The sequence below is a fragment of the Poecilia latipinna genome, unplaced genomic scaffold (genome assembly GCF_001443285.1).
Source record: "Poecilia latipinna isolate Pla-1442-1.1 unplaced genomic scaffold, P_latipinna-1.0 Scaffold999, whole genome shotgun sequence".
NCBI lineage: Eukaryota > Metazoa > Chordata > Actinopteri > Cyprinodontiformes > Poeciliidae > Poecilia > Poecilia latipinna.
In genome coordinates, this window is record NW_015113615.1 from 69,053 (window position 1) to 95,008 (window position 25,956).

At 39.8% G+C, this 25,956-nt stretch overlaps 2 protein-coding genes across 3 annotated transcripts in view; both read left to right on the forward strand.

The window, feature by feature from the left end:
* abcc4 (ATP binding cassette subfamily C member 4 (PEL blood group)) overlaps positions 1-17,782 on the forward strand; it is a 23,772-nt gene extending 5,990 nt beyond the window's left edge. Inside the window, exons 3-31 of one of the 2 annotated variants that reach the window (XM_015050584.1) lie at positions 751-871; positions 1,427-1,651; positions 1,762-1,851; positions 3,678-3,841; positions 4,514-4,639; positions 6,748-6,997; positions 7,745-7,852; positions 7,983-8,072; positions 8,252-8,443; positions 9,385-9,479; positions 9,553-9,639; positions 9,928-10,024; positions 11,502-11,702; positions 12,227-12,364; positions 12,439-12,476; positions 12,548-12,651; positions 12,734-12,880; positions 12,962-13,041; positions 13,263-13,413; positions 13,489-13,608; positions 13,682-13,792; positions 13,875-13,975; positions 14,689-14,880; positions 14,941-15,096; positions 15,608-15,697; positions 15,919-16,091; positions 16,248-16,353; positions 17,077-17,211; positions 17,282-17,782. In XM_015050584.1, the coding sequence (XP_014906070.1) occupies positions 751-871; positions 1,427-1,651; positions 1,762-1,851; positions 3,678-3,841; positions 4,514-4,639; positions 6,748-6,997; positions 7,745-7,852; positions 7,983-8,072; positions 8,252-8,443; positions 9,385-9,479; positions 9,553-9,639; positions 9,928-10,024; positions 11,502-11,702; positions 12,227-12,364; positions 12,439-12,476; positions 12,548-12,651; positions 12,734-12,880; positions 12,962-13,041; positions 13,263-13,413; positions 13,489-13,608; positions 13,682-13,792; positions 13,875-13,975; positions 14,689-14,880; positions 14,941-15,096; positions 15,608-15,697; positions 15,919-16,091; positions 16,248-16,353; positions 17,077-17,211; positions 17,282-17,371 (3,778 nt within the window). In that variant the 3' untranslated portion in view covers positions 17,372-17,782. Of the gene's footprint in view, positions 1-750; positions 872-1,426; positions 1,652-1,761; positions 1,852-3,677; positions 3,842-4,513; positions 4,640-6,747; positions 6,998-7,744; positions 7,853-7,982; positions 8,073-8,251; positions 8,444-9,384; positions 9,480-9,549; positions 9,640-9,927; positions 10,025-11,501; positions 11,703-12,226; positions 12,365-12,438; positions 12,477-12,547; positions 12,652-12,733; positions 12,881-12,961; positions 13,042-13,262; positions 13,414-13,488; positions 13,609-13,681; positions 13,793-13,874; positions 13,976-14,688; positions 14,881-14,940; positions 15,097-15,607; positions 15,698-15,918; positions 16,092-16,247; positions 16,354-17,076; positions 17,212-17,281 lie in introns of both variants that reach the window. The other variant, XM_015050585.1, reaches the window with a different exon arrangement.
* Positions 17,783-22,671: 4,889 nt separating this feature from the next.
* On the forward strand, positions 22,672-25,124 carry LOC106958594 (trace amine-associated receptor 13c-like). The gene has a single exon (XM_015050557.1). It carries the CDS (start codon positions 24,029-24,031, stop codon positions 24,998-25,000), a length of 972 nt encoding a protein of 323 aa, XP_014906043.1. The 5' UTR covers positions 22,672-24,028; the 3' UTR covers positions 25,001-25,124.
* The last annotated feature ends 832 nt before the right edge of the window (positions 25,125-25,956 follow it).

Consider the following 25,956-nt stretch of genomic DNA (forward strand, 5'->3'; position numbering starts at 1 on the left):
CCTGTGAAAAAATTTGTGTTTTCATGTATTTTTTAAAAAAAAAAAAAAATATATATATATATATATATATATATATATATATATTAATAAAAACACTTAAGGAACCTAAATGGTCTTTTTTTTTTGTTTCATTTTCAAAAATAGAAATGCAAACACTGTGGTACAGTGTTTAAGGTTGATGGTCACCCATAAATGCATCAATAAAAGCAACAATGACACAAAAACTGGACCTTTAAAACTAATTTAGACTAAATGGAAATGTGTTCAACATTTGATCCCTATCTTCTTTATTCTCTGCATATGTGAATTTTTTTCTTGAATAAAAACTAAAGTACATCTACAGTGAAACTGTGGATTGGAAGCTTCATGTTTACACCTTTTTCTTTTTTTTTTTGTAATGTCATAAAAATCTGACATTTCAACTTTTTTTTTTTATCCACTCTACCTTCTCCTGTTTCAATAATGGAACAAATGATTGTAATGAGCGGAAAAAATCTCTTCTATAAGAAGGTGCAACCTTTGATTTGATGATGAGTTATTAAAGTTTGCACCAGTGTTACTGTAGGCTGCACAATGCTGATGACTGTTAATGTGTTCAAACCTGCCTGTGACCTGCTGTAACTCACTGCTGGCTTTATTCCTTAAGCAATGCTGCTGCCGCCTCAGAGGCAAGGCTCGGCTCATCTTGAGTCAAAGATTTCTAAGCCGATAGACCTCGACTCATCCACTCCCGGTTCTTCTCCGTCACAGATACTGGGACCAGGAGGTGCAGAAAGCTGCCAAGGAGATGAGGACACCTGGGCTGACCAAAGTCATCATACAGTGCTACTGGAAGTCCTATGGAGTGCTGGGAATCTTTACACTTCTAGAGGTCAGAGGTCTGTCTGTGTGAAATGTTCAAGGTTCTGACACAAACTGGGAAAATAGGAGTGTATACTTGATGCCTTTATTCTGCATCCTATTGTGTAAAACTCATTCATCCATTTTTTATTTTCTATCCATTTATTTCTCAGTCTTCCCTCTCTTCCTCATTATAGTCACATTTTTGTTGTTGTTGAATCCTATGTTTTTAAGCCTGCACCGATCCACATTTTTCACTTCCAATATCGATACCGATATCAGGTTTATTATCGGCCGATTCTGATGCAGAGCAACAATGCTGAATTGACTTAAAATGTTTTTCCTTTCAAATGCAGACATAAATGTTCTCAATTACAAACATATTTGATAACTCTGCACCAGCGCAGAACACTTAAATACACCAATAGCTTGTCAATATCTTGACATTCAAAGTTCCAAAGAATATCTGATTTTTTTTCCTGTTTTTATGAAGTGTTTTTTAATAAGGAAATACTGCATAAATACTGAATGAAAAGTCTAAGTAAAATTTCTTATCTTTAATCATCTTGTCTCTGCTGGAATGCAGGAGGCCATCAAAGTCATCCAGCCAGTTTTTTTGGGGGAAGTGATTCAGTACTTTGAGAATTATAATCCAGATGACAGAAAGGCTTTGAATAAGACTCTGGGCTACGCAGCCGGCCTCTCCGCCTGCACCATCGGCCTGGCAGTGATCCATCACCTCTACTTCTACTACGTACAGAGAGCGGGCATGAAGATCAGAGTGGCCATGTGTCACATGATCTACAGGAAGGTCCGTATCAGGGAAAACGAGGATCTGATTATCATTTAGCAGTTTAATCCTGGCACTGCCTGTCAGATCAGTTTTCCTTAACCATGGCTTTTTTCGTTTTTTTTTCTCAGGCTCTGTGCCTGAGCAGTTCAGCCATGGGAAAGACCACCACAGGCCAAATAGTCAACCTTTTATCCAATGACGTCAACAAGTTTGACGAGGTATGAGAGAATGAGCTGCTGTCTCTTTTTCAGGGTTTAATGCTTTGCAAAATATTTTTTATATCACTTGAACTTTTCCACCTTATTATAATGTGTTTTAATTGACAACACAAAGTAGATTTCCTTCTAAATGTTTTACAAATTAATATCTGAGATGTGTGAAAATTAATATATTTTTGATTTATGTGTTGATGGTGGATGTCCAAAAAGTTTAATATGTTTTTGTAATGAACTGTATTAAAGGTTTATCACATGTATGAAAAAGGCATGCAAATAAAATCTGAAGTATAGGAATAAGAATAAAGCACCAAATATGAAGAAGACTGGTTGGTAAAAGTAGGCTGACAGCAGGCTAAATAGCTGCAGGAACAAAACTCTCAAATGTTTTCTTCAACTTCAAAGCACAAATTTAATTTCTGCTTTGTTTCTTTTTTTAAAAAAATGCTTCAGTTAAACTGGCATGTATAAAACCAAAAAATGTGGGCTATTTTTCCAAAGTATTTCCCACTTATTTACAGGTTTAAATTTTGCTCTATTATATTTAGGAAAATGGGACACAGGGTTATCACCTCCTCCCTCACTGTCAAGTTTTCTGACCTCTACAAATCACCTTAGCTTTTGCCCAAACTTGAAAAGGGCTTGCTCCCATCAAGAAATCCAGGACCAACTCTTCTTAGTGTCATCTTTTTATTTTAAGTGTCATCAGTGTCATCTTTTCTCTTTTTTTTTTTTTTTGAATCACTGTACTTTTCAATACATGACACCCAAGCAGGTTGAAAACCTACAAACAAACAAATTACAAATTACTTTTAAGTCCATTTTTGTAAAGCCAACTAAGTCCTCCGAATGCAGGTTTAAAGTACAGTTCCTACCAGTGGTGTTTCTGCAGGAGCTTGAAGATGAGGTCTTTGTTTGTAGAGATTATTCCAAACACAGGTGTGCTGAGTTGTCTTATAGGCTCCTGAAGGCCTGAGTGAGTGAGACGGGTGTGCTTGATTTTCTGTGAGGCACGTGCCAGCTGGGTGGAGATGGTATTGCTCTCACACCAATACACCACCTGCTGTTTTAACTTGACACTCACTGTTAGAGAATGTTGCTTGTTACTAAGCCTCTCAACCACTGTGCGTTATGTTGCTGTTTACTGTCTGTTCCTGTAGGAGTCGAAGCTTCACCAAATATTTGTGTAATTTTTTTCACATTCTGCAAGTTTTTCTCTTTTTTTTCATTCCATTGTTTTTTTTTGTGCACAGTCTTTTCTCTTTCGGTTCTCCATTCCATATTCATCAGGTGTGTTGATGCCTTTGCTTAGCAGTGACAGACATCCTCTAAGCTATCCAACACTTGGTTTGTGCTCAAGTTAAATTATACGCTAGGGTTGGCGCAGTGTTAGAAAATGATCAAATGATTCATTTCTGAGGTTGTCGGTTAACATAAATGTTTTGACCCAAAACTGCACCGGCCACCGTGCGAATGCCCGATTGTCAGTCCACCTGGTCGTGTCAGAGCTGTTGGCAATCTGTTCACCACAAGCTGTGGAGGGTCTCCGTTTAAGGCCTCATTACCCTCTGAGCACTGAACTCCGTTTGTTTGTCAGGAATGTAGAGTTTGTTGTTAATCTGCGGGGCAGAGCGCGCTGTGAGGGAGTTTGTTTTCTGGCAGTGGGTGGGATGGTCATTGGAGCACGTCAGGCTTTCATACCTGACTGGACCTGAGCCTGTTTGTCAGAGGGGAGAAGAAACTCTCACCTTGATGGAAACTTTGATTGATTTTTTTATTCTACTGTTGTGTGTTGTAGTTGCAGCTCAACACTGACTCCCTGTCTCTAGGTGACGATTTTCCTGCACTTTCTGTGGGTGGGGCCACTTCAGGCAGCTGCAGTCGTGGGGCTGCTGTGGGATGAAATTGGCCCCTCCTGCTTGGCGGGAATGGGGGTCCTCCTGATCCTGATGCCCACCCAAACCATGTTTGGGAGACTCTTCTCTAAGTTCAGGTAAAACACACACACACACACACACACACACACCAGATGAGACCCTTGTTAGGATGTAGCTATCCACCTGCTGCTGATGTTGAAGCAGCCTATAAAATATGTGATGTGATTCTTCTGTGCAGGATTCAGTGACCATCGCTGTCTTTATCAAAGTCTTTATATTATGTTTTTACAATAATAAACTTTATTTAGAAAGGCTCAGACATAAATGTCATCATTTCATGGGCTGTACCAGATTGTAGCATAAGCTAATTCACATCTGCAGTAACTTGATAGGTTATATAAATGGTTATACTGTATTGTATAACCATAACCATAACCATAATAAAATAAAACAGAAAATATAACACTACAAATTGCTTTCTAATCATAGTACACAGACTAACACACACATGGATGAACTAAAGCAAGTTGATAGACCAAAGAAAAATAGTGCAAAGCAGAAGTAAAAGTCAAGACTTTCTGGATTTTTTTAGAGATGAAAATATAAATACACAAATAATTTTTGTTCGACTTCACATTTATCTGCTACTTTGTCTGACTGTTATATAAACTCCAAAGAAAAATGCTGAAGTTTGTCATTTATAAAGTTCATTTACCTGCAGATAGAAAGGACATTTTGATGCAGAAGTGCATCTCCAGCACACTCAGTGTCCTACCCTTCCTTTTTAGGAGTAAGACCGCCGTGCTAACAGACAACCGAATCCGAACAATGAACGAGGTTGTATCTGGAATGAGGATCATCAAGATGTATGCCTGGGAAAAACCTTTCTCTGCTCTGGTCTCTGAGGTCAGAAGGTAAAAACAAAAACTAATGTCATGGATGGTACAAGTTCCACAAACTACCACAAATTGTAAAACCTCTAGTCAAATATGTGCGGCTAATTATATGACATCTTTTAGGGCTTTTCCTGCCTATTTATTAACAACAGACATAATCTGTTAGTCCCCACAGGGAAGTTACCAGTTTGGACACTTCACATAAACATTAATAAAGTGCAGACTGGTATCAACAATTACTTTCTAGATTACGACTAATCTGAAAGGTATTAGACGTGACCACTGAGACTTTTCTGAAAAAAAAAAAAAAGTCTGTGACAAAAGAGGAAGTTATTTTTTAGCTGTGAAGATTTGTTCTCATCAGAAAAATGTTCAGAGTTGAACTTGCTGATGCTTCTCTGTTGCCGTTTTAGGGTTTAAGCTTCATGGGAGTGTTTATTGTTTTATGGTTGGGAGATTCTTCTGTCACCTTACGTACCTTTTTGTTGTTGCAACGTGCATATACTTCATCACATAAGGATACTGTGAGTTTATAGTAAAAGAGTCTTAGAAAACAAGAGTTGACTGTATATTTGTATGTTTTCTGCATTACAATTGCAAAGGAAAATGAAAGCTTTAAGAACTAATTACAGGCATGCATATTTGCTGTGTTCTGCTCCGGTGCGCACTTCACTGGTGGAACAAAACCATTTTTGAAAGACAGGACTAAAGTTGATGCATTGAAGAGAGTAGATGCCAGGGGCTTTATTTTTTAATGATGTCAGTGTTTTTAACAACATTTTTTATAAATGTAAGGGTTTGGAGATCAATGTTTGTTGCTCTGTACATGATCTGATTGTGCCCAAGTGGTAAAACAAAGATTAGCTAAAGTTTCCAGTCTGAGCATCTGGCATGCTGATGGAAGTTAAATCTTGGTGACAGCATTCAATCTGCAAAGTTCCTCAAGTAATGCTCTTGTCAGGTCATTGAGAATACAATGCTTGAGACTTTTCAGTGTTCTTGAATAGGATGTGCTGAGCTTGCTGCTGGACTCTGGCCTGGAGCTGTGAATAAAGGTCCACATCTTGGAAGCTGTTAAAAATGGAGTGTATTTTTTCTCCGAGCAGTGTGTGGCCGTCTGCCATAGAACATCCAGGCATAAATGTTCAACAGTCATGAGTGAAAGGGTAGCTAAGACCGTTTTGGCTGCACTAAAGTTAAAATATTTTTATCTTGGACCTCAGAGGCAGGGTGCTATGCTTGACGATGAGTTGCTTACTTTGTTTCAGTTGAAATTGTGTTCAAAAATATTTTCTTGTCAAATTATTCCCAGAGGAAATGAAATGTAACCCTTACAAAATCTCTTGAAAGGAACACTTTTTTTCTACAAACATATTTCTAATGGGGCTTTTGATACAATTGGTACAATTGTTTCAAAGAGAACAAACTTATTGCAACTCTACCACACACCAGGGCTGCACAATACTAGGAAAACATGCGCTGATATTGGTTAGTGTTGTGATAATAATATAACTTGTGATTAACAAATGACTCAATGTTGAAATTGTTTTGCTGTGGGAAGTTTCTGGTGTTTAGTCACTGATCTGTCTTTTACAGATATGCTTAAATAACTTGGAAAATGTGAATACCTTGAGTTTCATACAAAACGAATCCATACATTTTAGTACCTGGTTATGATTATATATGAAATTATCATAACTGCACAGAGTTACAAAACTTATGAAGTTAGTGTTACCAGTTCAGTGCGTCAACCATGGACAGAAAATTTGATTTTAATATGTTTGTTCTGTCAACTATAAACCTAGCTCATCTCATCTCTGCTATTACCATCACTGGTGTACTTAAAATAATTTAAGATAAGTAAACAACACTTAGCTTCGCAAGGGGAAGTTAAGCCTGGCAGCCCACCAGTCTTATTGTAAACTGGGGAAACCCCTGCTCTCTCCTGTGGTACCTGTTTGAAATTACACTGTCATCCTGAAAGAAGTCAAGTTTTTTTCTGATTATTGCATGACAGTCCAAATTACTTTCAACAAAACTTCAGTACTGGTCTCTGTCGTCTTGTTGCTTAACCAAGCTGACTCTAATCTGCCTAAACCAGAGACTATGTCTCTTCGTCATCCTAGGAAGGAGATCTCCAAGATCATGAAGAGCTCCTACCTGCGAGGTCTCAACATGGCCTCGTTTTTCTGCGCCAGCAAGATCATCGTGTTCATCACGTTCACCATCTACGTGCTGCTGGGGAACCCCATCTCCGCCAGCCGTGTGTTTGTGACGGTGTCGCTGTACACGTCCGTGCGCCTCACCGTCACGCTCTTCTTCCCCAGCGCCATCGAAAAGCTGTTTGAGAGCCGTGTCAGCGTTCGGAGGATTCAGGTATAAAAAGAACTCAAAACTCTCCGAAATCAAAGGAGAAGACGACTTCATTCATTCGGCGTCAAGGTTTAGCATGTAGCCAAACTAAAGTTGATTGAGTGGAAATAAAGTGATATTTGCTGTGTGCCAGGTGTAACCATGTCATAGATTAACTGTTGCTGAGCTTCAGTGAAGTGTCAGTTTTAAAAAAAAAAAAATCATCATGACTTTGCTTTTATTGACAGAACTCATAAAGATTGATCCGTCCCGTTTCAGTGCTGATGTCACTACTATTTTATCGCTCTCATGTTCAGCTCTGTTGGTCTGTTATCTTCCACTCCAGATTTCATTGTAGTTTTATAACCTCATGGCCACCTGACTGCTGCAGTAAACCACGTCCATAAAAAACACCTGAGTGAGGGACAGGAAGTTATTTTACAGTTAAAAATCTAAATTCATTGCTTAGTTTGACTAAATTAAATGAAACTTGAGCTGCTTTTAGGTTTAAACTTTATGTATAATATTAAGACGACGTACATGGACACAATAAGTCAGATGAGACATCTGATGCAGTTTATGGTAAAACATGTTTTTAAAGTTGATAGAGATTTCTGGATAGGAAAATACTCAATCTAGTCAATACAATCTTTCAGACAGACTCAGTTCTTTCTGTTCAATCCTGTTTTAAACTGTTATCCTTGAAATCAGCTGTATAGGACCTTGTTTATTTGTAATTTTAAAATCCGTTTTCTCTTTCTTGTGGTAAAGGAGTTCTTGCTGCTGGATGAGATCACAAAAACCAGCATTGCTCTTTCAAAGGAGGACAGGAAGGATGTTGGTGTGGAGCTCAATGATCTTACCTGCTACTGGGACAAGGTGGGACTCCACCCTTTATTTACAAATGTCAAGAGAGAACTGAAAATTAATCTTTTTTTCTAAGCTGGAGATTTAATTCTGTGGAAAGTTAGGTAAAGTAAAAAAATAGTTTTGTTGTTTTTTCCTCCAGAATTTAGATGCTCCGACCTTGCAGAGCATCTCCCTCTCTCTGGATTCGAATCAGTTGTTGGCTGTGATTGGACCAGTCGGAGCTGGAAAGGTCAGGCTTTGCGATTCCCAGTGGTGTGAAAAAGTATTGGCTTCCTAACAAATCTTTCTTCCTTCCTTTTAAGAGTCTACTTTCTATGAACGTGTTGCTCTTTAAGATCTCTAAGCCTACTTCATGCTGATGACCCAGAGCCATCAGTCAGCTCCTGACATGTTTACATTTCCATGCAGTCGTCCCTGTTGAGCTCCATCCTGGGAGAGCTTCCTCCTGAAAAAGGGGTGCTGAGGGTCAACGGTCAGCTGACCTACGCCGCCCAGCAGCCCTGGGTGTTTCCTGGAACCATTCGCAGCAACATCTTGTTCGGGAAAGACCTGGAACCTCGGAAGTATGAAAGAGTCATCAAAGCCTGCGCTCTGAAAAGGGTGAGGTGGATTCTCCCAATATTTTTAGTATTGAGGTTATGATTTAAAAAAACAAACAAACTAAATTATCTTTAACTAGTGCTGAAACGATTAATTATGATTAATTGTCAACTAATTTAGTAGTCGCTTAAGCGTTAAATGGAATATACGGACACAAAAAAGACCATTTGTTGAAAGAATAACAGAGCAATAATTAAGCAAAAATATATACATTTTGCATTTAAGATGAAAACTTTTTCTGTACGCATGTTCTACCCACAACTCCTCAAGTAGCAGTTTTAGCTTCACCTGGTTCAAATTAACTAAAGAAATACCATGTTTTTGCATATTAGGCAATAAAATATTTATTTTCTTGTTTTAAAACAAGAATTTAATTATTTGAATCATTTAATGCATTTCTGATATTATATAAGAAAGGGTTAGTTAAATGAAAAATCTGCAGAATGTACCAATTTTTAAATCAGACTGTCAGGATAATTTATTACTAAAATAATTGTTAGTTTCTGCCGTTATTGTAAGACATCAGTGTAAATATAGAAAATTTACTTTTTCACCTTAATAGAAAGGTTTAACCAAAGCCCAGACTCAATGTGTGTGTTTGTGTGTGTTTACTTCTTCTGAATGTAAAAAGCTGGGCTGTTAATGTTTGCTAGGCTGATTAAGGAAGAGGTCAGGGAAGAGGTGTCTGATAAATGAGTTACCTTGGATGGCTATGAACGGATCGATTGAACGATAAGCCCTGTACACCATGATCAACTTTCTGTTTTATTTGAAGTTGTCACTGATCAGCCTTTAAATTTGCTGATTCATTGTTGGTGTTGAAATCTTCTTTTTATGTTTAATCCCCACGAACCTGTGCATGTTCGTCCTTTTACCCTTTCTAAGATAAGTTGGGGATAATAGTCATTGTCGGTCTTCTAAATGTTATGCTTTATGTGTAGGACATGGAGCTGCTGCCAGACGGGGATCAGACTCTGATCGGGGACAGAGGGGCCACCCTCAGTGGGGGGCAGAAAGCCAGAGTCAACCTGGCACGGTAAGCAGGAAGCTGGATGAATTGAGATGCATTTGTCAGGATAAACGCTGGAGTGAAGTGTGTTCTGTTTCAGGGCTGTGTATCAGGACGCAGACATCTACCTGCTGGACGATCCTCTCAGTGCCGTGGATGCTGAGGTCGGCAGACACCTCTTTGAAGAGTGAGTCCCATCCAGTCTGCTCAGCTGCACGCTTCATTAATCAGGACAATAGATTCCCTGAATTTCCCAGACAGGAAATGGGTGTAAAGCCTCTCATTCAGATCCCAGCCAGAGGAAGTTGCTGTAAAGAGCAGGGTGGAGACCTGTCAGCGTGCTTACTGGAACTTTCCTCTCTTATTGGCCTTTTGAAGGTCTTAGTGTTTTTGTTCAGGGTTAAACAATGGCCGACAGTCCTTTGGTTTAATAAACCTGGAGTTAGAGCTTCTCATTCCTGCTTGCTGTCATCAGGTGCATCTGTGGGCTGCTGAAGAACAAGCCTTGCATCCTGGTCACCCATCAGCTGCAGTACCTGAAGGCTGCAGACCAGATCCTAGTACTAAAGGAGGTTGGTTTGAATACTTTCTCTTCCCTGCATGAACACAGCCTGTCCCGTTTGTCTCCTCTACCTGGCAGGCTTAAACTGCTATTTATCAGCAACATTTCCATGACCTCCAAAATCTGGCTGCACTGCATTCTGTTCACAGGTCAGGGCGTTAATTAAGAGCAGGGTGGAAGCTCTGTAGTGAAGGAAGATTATATTTACTGATGTTTTAGAGCATCAAAGCAGCTTTTAAATCTCAACCTGTTGCACAGCTGGGAACGGCTGCCATCATTCAGATCAATTGTAGCTTTGTTTCTGAACGTTGAAGTGAATGCTTGTGGAAAACTCCTTTGACAGGTTAGTGAAGGGCGTGAGTTTTAACTCAGGCTAAGAGGTATCGACTTAGGGAAGTTAATAAAAGTGCTCTTTTCATTTTTAAACCATGTCTTCTCTTGTTTTACAGTCATTTGCTACATTTTTTTTTTTCAAAATCAACTGAATCAGCAAAATTGAAGAAGCTGAATACTTTTGCAAAGCACCGCAGTTTCAGGTTTCTCAACTGACTTGAATTGTTCCAATAGGTCATAGGGTATATCTGTGCTCATGTTTCCACATGTCTTTGTGTTTCTTTTCTTTCTAACTAAGAAACAGGGATACAGTACAGGGTCTGTTCATCCTTCAATATCCATATTTAAGGCTAAGAGATGTATTTAAGACATTTTAAGGCCTTACTTTTAGATAAATCGCTCATCTAAAATTAAGGCCTTAAAATGTCTTAAATTAATTCAAAGTAGGTTGGCCTTACAAACGACCAGCCTTAGGGAAGCTAATAAAAATGTAATTAATGTGTGGTACACAGCAGAACTTTTAAGACAGTTTAAACTCGTATCTAAATTAAAGGCCTTGAAATGTCTTAGATTGGATATGTATTTAGATATTTTAAGACATTATAAAGCCTTCATTTTAGAAAAGAGTTTAAACTCTTATTTGAAATAAAGGTCTTAAAACATCTAAAACTACTTTATAAAAGTAATTTGGCCTGTAATACTTAAATTTTGTATGAACAGAACTAATACATATTGCATATTTTATGCATACAAGATTTTCTATCAGGCAAAAGTTTGAGTCACACTAGTATCTTCATTGTGTTCTGTGACTCAGGACTGTTGAGGCTATTGCTAACTAGTTGCTAACATACCCTTGCTAGCCAGCTAAATTTCTTGCCAGTTGGCTGGACAAAGTTAGTACATTTCTTTACAGATACAGGTCTGAAATTCCACTATTAAAGGTCTTGAGAAGTCTTAGCTTTGAGTTGATGGAGCCTGCACAAACCCTCATCCTGTTGGTGAAAAGTTACGATAACAGATGTTTGGGTTGCCATGATTTGGGGTTTTCTAAAGCAAGAAATAGAAAGCTATAAATAAAAGCCTGTATTTCGCTGCTGAGATGTGTAGTTGTTGGCAGCAGTCCATAAACGACTCTGGCTGTGTGTGTTCATCAGGGCCACATGGTGGCAAAGGGAACCTACACGGAGCTGCAGCGCTCCGGACTGGACTTCACTTCTTTGCTGAAGAAAGAAGAGGAAGAAGAGCAGCCGCAGTCTCCAAAGGACATTTCTCCCAGGAGCAGAACTCTGTCTGAGATGTCAGCTCTCTCCCAGCACTCCTCGGTTAACTCACTCAAAGACGGAGATCACTTACCGGTTGGTACAGCGGTCTGTTACGCCCCCTAGTGGTCCACCATAAGTTTCCACAGAGAAGACGGGAGTTATTTGTGCAGCTGGTTCACATTAGTGTTTCTTATCTTAGCGTTTAGTTACTCAGACATTTTAAATTACTTTTATAGAAGTTTAGAGGAGAGTTTTAGTAACATTTTTGTTTGATGGAAAATTTAAAACTGACCTTTAATTCTCAATACGAAAAGTCAAATGACTGAGTGTTGAAGCTGTGGTTTTAAACGCACGCTACCATGAACACAGCAGCTGATTCTGCTGCTTTACATGCATTTGCCCTTTGCTTCTCTAATTTCAGGTCCTCTTTTTCTTTGTCTAGTATGACTGCTGGACACGTTTGGTCTGTTTGCGTGAAGAGTCAGAAGTGCAGCTTCATTTTCACACGTGTTATTAATTAAACCACAATAATGCTCTCCTTATTGTTGAACCTCTTTAAGATAACATTAAAATAAGTTATATCTATGGTAATCATGCTTGTTGGTGTTCCTTGGCAGACGGAGGCGGTCCAGGTGATACCGGAGGAGAGTCGAGCTCAGGGAACCATCGGGATGAAAATGTACCTGAAATACCTGAGAGCTGGAGCCAACGTCGTCGTCCTGCTGTTTGCCGTGCTGGTTAACCTCCTGGCTCAGGTACAGCAACAACAACCCAGCCATTTATATTAGGAAATATCAAAACAAGTAAGTAATCATGCTTTCTATTGTAGGTATCGTATGTGATGCAAGACTGGTGGCTGGCGTACTGGTAAGGAATTCTCTGTGTTCACCTCCTGATGCTAACAGAGCCGTTTCCTCATTTAATCTGCCATGTTTTAGGGCAGGAGAGCAAGACGAGCTAAGCAGCACTAATAGCAGTATGGCTGCAAATGGAACCAACACAACAAAGTTGGATTTAGGTTTCTATCTGGGTGTTTATGGAGGTAACCTGCTTCACAGTCTGCCCTGTTTTTTAACTGTTTGTCTGCTTCCTGCTGATCAGAGAGTCCTGCTGGTTTCCTGCAGGTCTCACTGCCGCCACCATCCTGTTTGGCTTCATGAGGAACATCATCCTGTTCTCTGTGCTGGTCAAAGCTGCCCAGAGCCTCCACAACAACATGTTTAACGCCATCCTGAGAGCGCCCGTACGCTTCTTCGACATCAACCCCATCGGTAAGCGAAGAAAGCCTCATTAAACACTTTGTGATCCAAAGAGAACTGAATGTTACATTCTCACTTGCTGCGTCTCTTCAGGAAGAGTGTTGAACAGGTTTTCTAAGGACATCGGCCAGGTGGACTCCATGCTGCCCTGGACGTTTACCGACTTCATTCAGGTGAGGACACACACACAGGAGGAGTGGGCGATATGGACCTAAAGTTTTATTACGATATTTTGTGATTTAAAAGTGACGACAATAAAAGTGACGATTAGTACTTTTATTAGTATTTATTACTACTTTTTTTTGTATTTAACAAACAAATGATGAACTCTAGCTTTAATCCTCTTCAACTAACACTGACGTTTGGGTGTGAACACGTTTGCTGTGATTTTTAGGTGTTCCTGCAGATTCTCGGTGTGATCGCTGTGGCAGCGTCTGTGATCCCATGGATCCTCATCCCGGTTGTGCCTCTCCTCGGATTGTTCCTCTTCTTGCGCCGCTACTTCCTGAAAACCTCCAGAGATGTCAAACGGCTTGAATCCACCAGTAGGCGTCTCAAATGGATTGAGTTTTATTTTGCCGTTTTGTTGCTTCTCCCTGACGAGTCTTCGTGTCGTGCAGCTCGCAGTCCCGTCTTCTCCCACCTGTCGTCGTCCCTTCAGGGCCTCTGGACGATCCGGGCTTTTGGAGCGGAGGAGCGCTTCCAGAACGCCTTTGATGCTCATCAGAACCTCCACTCAGGTTCTGCCTCTCCCTGCATGTTTTTGTCCACAGATCTCAAACCTTTGTACTGACGTTTTGCGGTTGTGAACAGAGGCCTTCTTCCTCTTCCTGACGACGTCTCGCTGGTTCGCCGTTCGCCTCGACGGGATGTGCTCCGTCTTCGTCACCATCACTACCTTTGGCTGCTTGTTGCTAAGAGACCGTAAGCCAGAGTCGATCAACCTGCACTTCTATACCACTAGAGGGTACCAGAGTGTAACCTTCAGAACTTTTTCTGCCATCAGAGCTGGATGCTGGTTCTGTTGGGTTGGCTCTGTCCTATGCAGTGACTCTGATGGGAATGTTCCAGTGGGGCGTCAGGCAGAGCGCTGAGGTGGAGAACATGGTGAGACACCGCTTAAAGTAGAAATTATTGAGCTTTACATCATGTTATGAAGTTATTCCCTTATCAAAAACACACCTGGAGTGTTTCCTTGGTTCTCTTGTATACATCTGAGAAATCCTCTAATCTGCTGTGGCAACCATTCAGCTGTACAAAACACCTGGAGCATCAGAAGAGCCAACAGCAATTAGCAAACACCTGGAGGAACTGCACATCTGCTGTGCTGTTACCAGTGCTGGTAGAAACGTTGTTAAAGGGTTAACAAAGGAGAGATGTGACGAAATCCTGAAGGCAGAGTTTTAAAAAGAGCGGTGGTTTTTAAAGAGACAGAGGCCCAATTTCAATGCGTTAAATTACAAAGTTAAATTTATTTCAAGTCATATTTATATAGTATTTTTATAATAACTGAAGGTAACCTAGTTAGAGCTATAAAATGGCACTATGTGGCAGGAAGATGCATAATACTGGTTCTTTGACTCAGTTTATAGAAGATCATTGAGACTCATATGGGAGCATCATGCTGTCTTTATTGACCAATAGGGAATAACTTTGACATAGGAAAATGAAGAAACTTTTAATGATCAGATATGAATAAAAACGCTAGAAAATACAGATTTAATGCATCAAATGCATCTAGTAAGGATAAACTAGGCAGAGACCATCACATTTAATTAAAAAAAGTGCAATAAAGTTGTTGGTGTGAACTTCATCCACAGATGACCTCAGTGGAGAGAGTGATGGAGTACACTGAACTAGAGAGCGAAGCACCCTGGGAAACAAAGAAGCGTCCTCCTCCTGGTTGGCCAAGCAAAGGCCTGGTGACCTTTGACACTGTCAGCTTCTCTTATAGTGACGACGGCCCCAGGGTCCTGCATGGCCTCCAGGCCATGTTTCGGCCCCAAGAGAAGGTGAGAGGTTTGTTATCTAAAGCCGCTGTGGATAGAAGCTGAGCGTCCTTCGTTTGTCAGGTCGGGATCGTCGGGAGAACCGGAGCTGGGAAAAGCTCTCTGGTCTCGGCTCTGTTCCGCCTGGCAGAACCTCAGGGGAAAATCTACATCGACGGGGTGGTGACCTCTGACCTGGGCCTCCATGACCTGCGCCAGAAGATGTCCATCATTCCTCAGGTGAGCTCAAAGTGGAACTGAGCTCATGTACACTCATGTGAATCGTTTCCCCATTTGCCACATTAAAACCACCATCAGTATTTTATGTCAAACACATTAGAATAAATGAAGTGGAATCAAAATGTTTTACTAACAAAAATTCAGCTTTGACAAGTGGAACCAAGAAGGTTCTTGATTAATCTAAAAGCTCAGCCTAATTAGATGGAGAGCATCTGAACAGCATTATTGAAGTTTTGCCAAATATTCTCAACTGTATTCAGGTCTGGACTTTGACTGGGCCGTTCCTACACACAAGTTTTGTCCCTTGGGCTGTATGTTTGTCCTCTATTGAGCTCTATATTCTCATTAACTGAGAATATTCCCCGTCTTTAAAGACAATCCGGTGCTGCCACCACCATGTTTTGCTGTGAACATGTTAGAAGCTTTTATTCTAAGGTTTAAATTCCCACAGGTGGATTTTTAACATTTTCTTATTTCTGTGACTTGTGAACCCAGTTGGTTTTGTTTCCAGGACCCGGTGCTGTTCACAGGCTCCATGAGGAAGAACCTGGACCCATTTAACCAACACTCAGACGAAGAACTGTGGAACGCCCTGCGAGAGGTCAGCACCAGCTGCCTGTTTCAAACATGACCAAGATGTTTCATACGATGGATTGATTAGAATCCAAAAATGAATTTTATGCTGAAAAAAAAAAAAAAAAAAATCATCATTTAGAGGCCAAACTAAGACATTCAGTCTAGAGCCAGAGCTTACCGTTAGTGAACTGAGTCTTTGGTAAATGAAGCTTCTGTGTTTTAGTTGCTGACGTCCGTTTCCTTCAGGTGCAGCTGAAGTCCGTGGTGGAGGAGCTGCCTGGAAAGCTGGAGACGGTTCTGGCCGAGTCCGGCTCCAACTTCAGTGTGGGTCAGAGGCAGCTGGTGTGTCTGGCCAGAGCCATCCTGAGGAGGAACCGCATCCTCATCATCGACGAAGCCACGGCCAACGTGGACCCCAGGTAGAGCCGCTGTACATTCACTACAATTCAATTAAAACAGTATTTAGTCCATTTATAGTCCAAGTTATGTTTTTAATTTACTTCAAGTCATCAAAATTTATTGGTTAATTTCTTGTACATGAACTGTAACATTGGGATGTTGTGCTGTTGTCACAGGACAGACGAGCTGATCCAGAAAACCATCCGGGACAAGTTCAGGGAATGTACCGTGCTCACCATCGCTCATCGCCTCAACACCATCATAGACAGCGACCGGATACTGGTGAGGCCATTTTACACACAAACTAAGGTTCAAAATTCATCAGCAGCAAACTCTCAATAAAGTTTATATTGATTTCCCACTGGCAGTTAGCATTATATGCAGGTGGTAACAGAAACGGAAACAAAGAGACAGTTGGAGTCTGTGCAGTTTCTGCTGAAGATTAATTACCACCTGGATGACAGTGAAAGTTTCCAGTTTGTGTTGCCTGGAGCAGAGATGTTGCTTTAAAGGTGGTTTTTTCCTCAAGTCAAATAGCATTGCTTCAGGTGCATGTCTACCTGGCATTACATTACTGTAAACTTTTTTAAATAAATGTCCCTATAACATGAGATAATTTGTGGAAAAAAATTCAGCTCCTCTGCTTCCTCTCTGTGGTTTGACTGTCATTTGCAGAAACAACCAATCAGAGCCAGGAGGAGGGTCTTTGTGCTGTCAATCACGCTGCTCAAGCTGTGCTAATGGTGGAGGAACAACTTAATACTACTAGAAAACTGTTTATCTCCTGGTATCAGAAAGCAAGCTCTCTTCCTGGCTCTGACTGGCTGTTTCTGGTTGAGCGGTGTATTTCTGCAGTAGGACTTTGTAGTCCTACTGCCTTGTGGCAGAGGAAGTCGGATCATCCGTTGATGTTTTTCATGTATAAAAACTGTGTTGTGTAAATTCCAGGTGTATGGGTTCCCTACACAAATGTTGTTTGTGATGAGTGTGTGGTTTCATTTGCAGGTTCTGGACGCGGGGCAGATCCACGCATATGACGAGCCGCACGTCCTGCTGCAGGACACCGAAGGCATCTTCTACAAGATGGTGCAGCAGACTGGGAAACAGGAGGCAGCAGCGCTACTGGAAGCAGCCAAAAGGGTGAGCTTGAGTCATAAAAGTTAAGCCAGGCACAAGTAAGAAAATAGACTGACTTGAAATGCATCTCCAGGCTTACGACAGCAGAAGCCGTTCCAGTATGGTGAACGGACACACAGACACAGCCGACGTCAACTTGGTCATCTTTGAAACGGCTTTATGAGACGGGAGACGTAAAGTTGCTTCGGTACCAGTAGAGTCCAGAGAGGGCACAGGCCGAGGAGCTCTGTTCTCCGGAGAGAGCACCGACCCACTGCAGGGAGGAGGCCGGCGTCCGCTGCCAGGCAACCGTTTGCACATAATGCTGCTGGTTTGTGTAGAAACTGTTCAGATAGAACACTACATGTTTTCTATTTATGTTCTAAGCGGCTTCCATGTAGAGGTGCCTTAAAGAAGTGGTCTTATGATTGTTTCAAAGTGCCTTATTTGTGTTTTACAGCAGTTTTTATTTTATTTGTTAAAGTGTTTTATCCAAAGATGCTGTAAGAACTGTTGGCATTGTTGCACAAAATGAGCATCCAAAGCTGAACTTTGTATATGTTGAAGATTTCAGTAAAAATCATTTTTTACTTTGTTTTCAACTCTGTCCTTCTTAAAACCTTGACAGGAAACCCAACCAAGCTGAGCATGTCATTTCTGCATGGTGAAAAAACTTGAATATATTTGCAAATTTAACCTCAGCTGTTGATTTCTAACACTCAGACACTTTACTGGACCCAGCTAGAAAAGGTTGCTAAATTACATGAGTAAACTTGCAGTAGATAAGTTTTTACTATATTTGTTACAACTATTTCCATCTGAAGAAACGCACCGCTTCAGATGAAAACCAACCAACCAGAAGGAAGATCTTAGTGTTATCATTCAGCTAAATGTGCTCCTGTCAGAAAGGCTCTGTAGCAGGGAGCAGCACATACAGAAGCTTATTGAGAGCGCCAAGATCCTCCTCCTAGCTCTGATTGGTTGTATTTCTGTAGCTAGCACTGGGGGAAAGCGTATTGTTACAAAATAGGAATAATTTGAACAAAAGGAAACCAGTTTTTAGAAAAAGTTACATGCTGTAGGTTTATAAACATCTAAACTAACTAAGCTTAATCAGTCTAAGACCACTAATTTGTTTGTCCTTATGATTAGAGTTGACTGAACTAGTGGCTCAAAGTGACTTCATGGTATCTGGTGGAACATAAATAACTGAATTTGATTCTTTTATGTCTTGAAATTCCACAAAAGAACAAGCTTTGATTTAAGTCTAAGTTTGATAAAACACAAGAAAACACTTATTGATGAACCATTTCAATATAATTAATTGTAACAAATGTAAACTATTGCTAAAAACTAACCCTGAATATTTTCCTTTTTAGCAAAAAGAATCTGGCTTGTTAGCATATCGGTAAGATCTTAAGTTTAAGGATGTCAAGTTAAGTGTTCTTACCTTCTTCGGAGCAGCAGGGACTATCACTTGTGCTGGTTTCTATGGAAACGCAGGACAGCCTTTCATTTCCAGCTCTGGTCAACAAGCAGAACTCACCTTCCAGTCCACACTGGCCTAATAAATGTTAATCTAAAACAGGGGTGCCCAAAGTCAGTCCCCGAGGGCCAGCATCCAGCATGTTTTAGTTTTCTCCTCAGTAAGTCAATGTTCTCCCTCGAGGACTGACTTTGGGCACCCCTGATCTAAACTTTGCTTCCAAACTGCCATAAAAAAGATGAAGAAGACAGTTTTTGGGATGCTTGAGTAATAATTGACTAAGATTCATATAGAGGATGATACACATATCAAACGGGTTGAAATTAGTGTTTAAATTGCCCTCAAATAGTTTGAGGACAATTGAGTGACATCTGAATCACATAAGTGATAGACTAATGACTTTTTCAGGGTCATTTTACTAATCATTGAGTGACAGGTTTAACTAATGACTCTCAGTTTAAAGGTGTGACTACCTGCACCACCACAGCTGGACTGACTGGTTTAATTAGATGCTCTGCAAGCAAACAGGCTCTTCAGAGTTTTAATTATCATTCAAGATTATTTGTATAGCATATTTAGCATCAAAACAATTCATAGTGCTTTACATCATAAAAATACAAAGTCATAAAAAACATCATCCAATAAACAATTGAGAAAACTAGTAACATTACATTTTGATGAATGGCATCACAAAAAGCATCTTTACACATCAAATAAGTTGCTCGATGTTTCATATACTATGGTTCAAAAGCAACTCTAAACTGGTGGGTATTTTTTGTCACCTGTTTTTTTTTTTCAAACTCAACATTGACAACTGCAATGCAACAAATCATGGGTAAGAAGCTCATGGGTTCAGGTCATCACAAAATTTAGATGGGCATCAGACATCAAGTATGAAGGACATGGTTTCAAATCCTGGAAAGAATGCCTTTTTAATAAACCACTTTAGAATGCAGAAAAGAAATGCGCTATGAGAAACTTCCCAAGTGTGGAAGATCATGTGGTCTACTGGCAATGCTGTAGGACCAGCATTATAAAGGTCATGGGTTCAAATCCCAGCAGGAATTAAGAATGCTGATTTTTTTATTTTTATTTTTTTCAGTCTTTCAAGGTCAACATTGACATCGGAAGAGATAAATGCGCCACAAGAAACTTTCAAAACATATAAGGTCGTGTGGTCCACAGGTTACGTCATCAGATTTGAAGGATGTGGGTCCAAATCCTGATCTTGGGCTGTAAATAAAGTGGACGTTCATGCTTAATTTGGAATTTAATGGGATTTTTAGATTAAAACATACAAAGTTCATCATAATCAGTCAAAATTAAGGATAATTGTTCAGAAAAATATGATTTCTGCTTAAATATGTTTTTTATCAATTTATTTTTACTCGAGGAATGCACAGATTTCAAAGTTTTTTGCCGATACTGCCAATTTTTCATTTTCTCGGTTTTCATGCAAAAAGTCAAGAAAATAAAAAATTGGCAGTATCAGCAAAAAAACTTTGAAATTGGTGCATTCCTGGAGTAAAAATGCACCGATTTCAAAGTTTTTTGCTGATACTGCCAATTTTTCATTTTCTTGTTTTTGGAATATCGGCAGTATCAGAAAAAAACTTTGAAATCGGTGCATTCCCTGAATAAAAATAGATTGATTAAAAAAACATATTTACGCATGTTTATCGGAACATATAGCCTTAATTTTGACTTATTATGATAGTGTTTTAATCTAAAATCCTAATAATACCAATTATTTAGAGACAAAGATCAGGATTTGAACTCATGTCACTTGTACCTGATGTCTTATGGCATAACCTGTGGACCACACAACCTTCCACACTTCAGAAATTTCTCATAGCGCATTTATCTTTTGTGCTGTCAAAGGTGATTTTGAAAGAGGCTGACAAAATTGACATCCATGCACCGATTTCAAAGTTTTTGATGATACTGATGATTTTTCTTTTTTGTGTGTGTAAAGACCGAGAAAATGAAAAATCCTTTCCAGGATTTGTACCCTTGAGCTTTGTACTTGAAGTCTGTTGTCTTAACCTGTAGACCACATGATCTTTCACAGGTTTAGTGACATACGTTGAGCTGTTTTGATCTTCATGTAACAAGTGACAGACTAATGACTTTTTCAGGGTCATTTTACTGATCATTGAGTGACAGGTTTAACTAATGGCTCTCAGTTTAAAGGTGTGACTACCTTCACAACCACACCTGGATTGACTGGTTTAATTAGATGCTCTGCAAGCAAACAGGCTCTTCAGAGTTTTAATTATCATTCAAGATTATTTATATGTCACATTTCAGCAACAAGACAGTTCATAGTGCTTTACATTAAAAAGACACATAAAAACACAATCATGAAAACCAGTAACATTGCATTTTGATGAATGCCGTCACAAAAACCATCTTTGCATATCAAATAAATTGCTCAATGTTTCATATATTATGGCTCAAAAGGGTTCAAATCCTGGAAACAATGTCTATTTTGTCAGCCTCTTTCAGTCACCATGACAGCAGAAAAGATAAAAGCACCACGAGAAACAGCTAAAGCGTGGAAGGTTGCGCGGTCTGGAGGTTACGGCATCAGACATCAAGTATAAAGGACATGAGTTCAAATCTTGGTAGGAAAGCATGGTGTATACCTCTTTAGTCAGCATCTTTCAAAGTCAATATTGACACCACGAGAAAGGTGGTGCTAGGTCCGTCCAGACGCTTCGGTTGCCGTGGAGGCTAACAATGAAAATTTGACACATACAAGATGATAAAGTGCAACATGATGATCATGTTAGGTCTTAGCTGGTTTTAAAGTAAGACAAGGCAAATTTATTTCATGGTTTAATGACTGGCTACATTGTGAATATAACTGTTATTGACTTACAAAACATTTTCAAACTAATTATTTTGTGGACAACGTGCCTCTGCATCACAAACACCTACATGAATAGATAGCATTGCTGAAGGCAGGCTTATTAAAATGTATTATTTCCTTCTAAGCATATAAAAATGAATAAAGTTGGAATAATATTTATGTACATCTCACTTTGGTGCACATCAGAGGTACAGAAGCAGTCAGTGCAATACCTCCGAGATCAAATTATAGCTTCACACCCAACAGCTAAATGTTCAACTTGCAAATCAAAGTCTTAGTGTAACCTCATGTTGCATCACAACACAATAGCAACTTTAACCCTCTGAGGCAGGAAAATCTAAAGTGTCTCATTAACAGTAATGATGCAACACAAAAACATCATGTCAAAAGATCAATCACAAATACCTGTTCGACATTTCACGCCTGATGACGCCTGCTTACCAAGAAAAGTTTGAAAGCCATTTGGAAAAAGTGAATGTTACACTTTGGGGTACACTGAACACTTTCAATGGCAACTTGTTTAAACTAGATGCAGCACAACATAAACATCTAAATTTATAGTCTATGGGTATTACAGGTTGCTTTCCTGAACGTTTCCCCCCCCCCCCAAAAATACAGGATGACCCATTTTACATTTTAGTACATACAAGATACCGTTGGGGACAAACGGCGAGTTACATGTCGGAACTGACATAAAAGAGCCTTTACATTACAGAAAGCACAAAAATAGAACATTTACATTCTGAAACTTACAGGTTATTCCTTTTTAGACCTTTCAAGAAATTAAATTCTAGAAAAGAAAAACTGGAATACAGAGTACAATCTATGATGTTTCGATTAGTATTATGAGTAAAACAAAATTCACTCTAAAAAGGTGAACTTTTAGCCTTGATTTAAAAGAATTCAGTGTTTCGGCTGTTTTGCAGTTTTCTGGACGTTGGTTCCAGATTTGTGGTGTATAGAAGTTGAATGCTGCTTCTCTATGTTTTATTTCTGGTTGTGGGCATGCAGAGCAGAACCAGAACCATAAAACCTGACAGGTCTGGAAGGTTGTTACAACAGCACCAAACCTTTAATTTAATTAGGAGCCAAGCCATTAATTTATTCATTTCATTTATTTATTTTTTTGCCTACCTGTGAAGACGCTGCTGCAGTAATTTGTGTGACTCAAATTAACGCATGCGTTGGTGTCTCTAGATTTTGCTGAGAAATTAGTCCTTTAATCCAATAATAATTCTTCAGGTGATAGAAGACTGACTTTATAACTGTCTTTGTGCGTCTCTGAGGGTTCAGGTCCGAGTCTGTTGCTACACCCAGATTCCAGGTGTACCCTCCTTCTGTAATGACTGAAGCTGAGCGTCAACTCTTCTGTTTTACTACTCAACTGAAGAGAGTGCGTTGCTTTGTTGTTTACATCTGCTTGATGGATGGGTTCATAGTGGCCAAATGAGCTGTGTCTCATTTGCATAAATGTTAGGGTGTGACCATCAATAGGCCCCAATTTCTATTGATTCTTATTTGAAATGATTGCATTATAATACAAAAAATTTATGGGAAAATTCTAAGATGAGGGAATGGCAGGAAAGAGGTTAAATACCTGCTAAAGTGGGAGACTTGACTGGTATAATTGAGAACAACAAAAGAGAGACTGAGTCAATGTCAATTTTATTTATAAAGCACTTTAAAAACAGATATTAACTGTACAGTATTCATAAACTTTAGAAAACACACAAGACTAAAACATAAATTAAAACAGACAGGTCAAGTAAAATTGCAATCTCAAGCCTAATGGAAAAGCCAAATAATAAAAATGAGTTAAGGAGTGATTTGAAGTGTTCAAGACTATAGATCTAATGTCAAAGAGCAAGTTGTTCCACAAATTAGGAGCCATGACAGCAAATACCTGATTGCAATCTGCTTTTCAGTCTGGTTCTGGGAATATGTAAGAGCAATTTATTATTTGACCAAAGTGTTGTAGAAATGGACTGAAGAAGTGTGTGACAGACTAATACTGAGGCTGTTCAATTCCAACACTGAAGTAGACAATGCCCTAAAACTAGTGGCTTTAGTGCTTTAGAAGAACTTCACATAGCAATATTACTTATTGCTGAAGTAATAATGGCTGCTGCCGTCTGTGGTTGATATTGAGATAATTGGGCGAGGAAAGCTGACGGTATTGTCTCAAAATCATAAGATGGTGGTGGGATTGTGATGTGATGCTCTTCACTGACATAGACTTCAGTCATAATTTCATAATCAGAATTTTCAATCATTGTTTAGGTCTGAATTTACTGTGTCTGTCTCCTGGTGCAGAAATATGATGCGTGTCTCACGCCAATGGTAAGTCAAATTTCAAACAAGGTGAAATGGTGAAGAAATGTTGCATCAGTCTTAGGGTTCATGCTCAGACACATGAGGGCGTATGTCAAGGATAAAAGAGGCATCTTGATGTGGGGTCCCATTTCTCTGTCTCCTCCCTGATGGACGGCAGTGGAGACTCCTCTCTGTGCTTCCCGAACCATAACTCCTCCTGCAGGAGGCTGCTGCTGCCCCTTTCTGAGACCGCCCTGTTCCACATGTTGCTGACTCTCATCTCCCTGCTCACCGTGATGCTCAACCTGCTCGTCATCGTCTCCATCTCCCACTTCAGGCAGCTGCGCACCCCGACCAACTCACTGTTGCAGTCCCTGGCCGTGTCCGACTTGGTGGTGGGGCTGCTGGTGATGCCCATCGAGGGGCTGCGCCACCTGGAGACCTGCTGGCTGCTCGGCAGGCTCATGTGCGCTCTGACTCCTTATGTCTCCTACTGTCTGATCTCTACCTCTTTGGGCCACATGGTGCTTATATCAGTAGACCGCTATGTGGCGATCTGTGACCCGCTGCTTTACCCTACTAGGATCTCGGTGGTTAAAGTTCAGATCTGTATTTCTCTGTGCTGGGCGTGTTCGATGCTCTACAACGGGCTGATAATGATGGGCCACCTGGGCTGGCCGGACAGGTTCAGCTCCTGCCACGGGGAGTGTGTTGTAGTCATCAGTCACATTTCAGGAACCGTTGACCTCTTTGTGAGCTTTATAGCTCCCTGTGCTGTCATGGTTGTTCTTTATCTCAGGGTGCTTCTGGCCGCTCTCTCTCAGCTGCGTGTCATCCGATCACAGATAAAATCGGCGCAGGCTGCGTCCAGATCTGAGTGGAAGGCGGCCAGGACCCTCGCTGTTGTGATTGTTGTGTATATGGTGTGTTTTTGTCCTTATTTCTACCCTTCCTTCGCAGGCGAGGACACGTCCAACAGCTTTTCCTATTTTGCCGCACTGTCATGGATCATGATGCTGAACTCCAGCATGAATCCTCTGATCTATGCTTTGTTCTACCCCTGGTTCAGAAAAGCTATCAAACTCATCCTGACCCTGAAAGTGCTGCAGCCCAACTCCTGCGAAGTGAAACTCCTGTAGGTGTATGATCGTTTTTCAATTGTAAAGTTTTCATTTAAAACATGCTCACTGTTTTATTCGTCTATAGTTACTTTATGGCCTTTAGCGGCCAGCTCTTTAATAACTCTCACGTTGATTAACATGACCAAACTAACAGGAACATTTATACAAACTATAATGACTCACGGCCTTTAACTAGACAATTTGAATGTGTTCATTTGCACTTTCAGAATAAAAACCTGCAAAACATTTAAAGTGGGTTAATTAAAAATAATTGTAAGTTTTAAATCTACATCGTTTCAGTGATTTTATAAAAATGTTGTTAACAATTCATATGCTTTTTTATTTAAGTAAAAGCTCAGGAGCCTTTCATCACAAACCAACCTGTTTGTGTGTTTTATTACAATTGTGGTTCTTTCTTCCCTTTTTTCCTCAATGATAATACATTTGCTCCCATTTTTAATATTACTTTTCTGTCAAATTTGAATCACAACTTCTTAGAAATCTAAATAAAAGAATAGTTAACATGTCAGTGTTAAAGGGATTCTATTTGGTAGAACAGAATTAGCAATTTTGTGAAATTACAGACCAAATTTTAATCTGGCTTTTGTGAAGTTAGTTTTTGGTTTTATATAATGATGAACAATAAAACGACACATTGCAGACAGAGTACCGGAGTGATGAAATTGGCTATTTTGCAACATAAAAGAATAAAGAATATTTAACAATAAACTATGACGCTGTGACATGAAACTAACAACAGAAAATGCACATTAGTTCATTTACATGAAAAGTTCCAGTCTTTCTAAATGGGGGTGTTGAGAATCTATAATCACTTTTAACAGATTTAAAAACCTTTAAATGTGAGCATCACACTGTATTCCTGGATAATTTCACTGAAAATTAAAGCAGGAGTCATTTTAAGGCCTTTAAACACACTGATTTGCAAATACATGGAACTGAAATATGTTGATGTA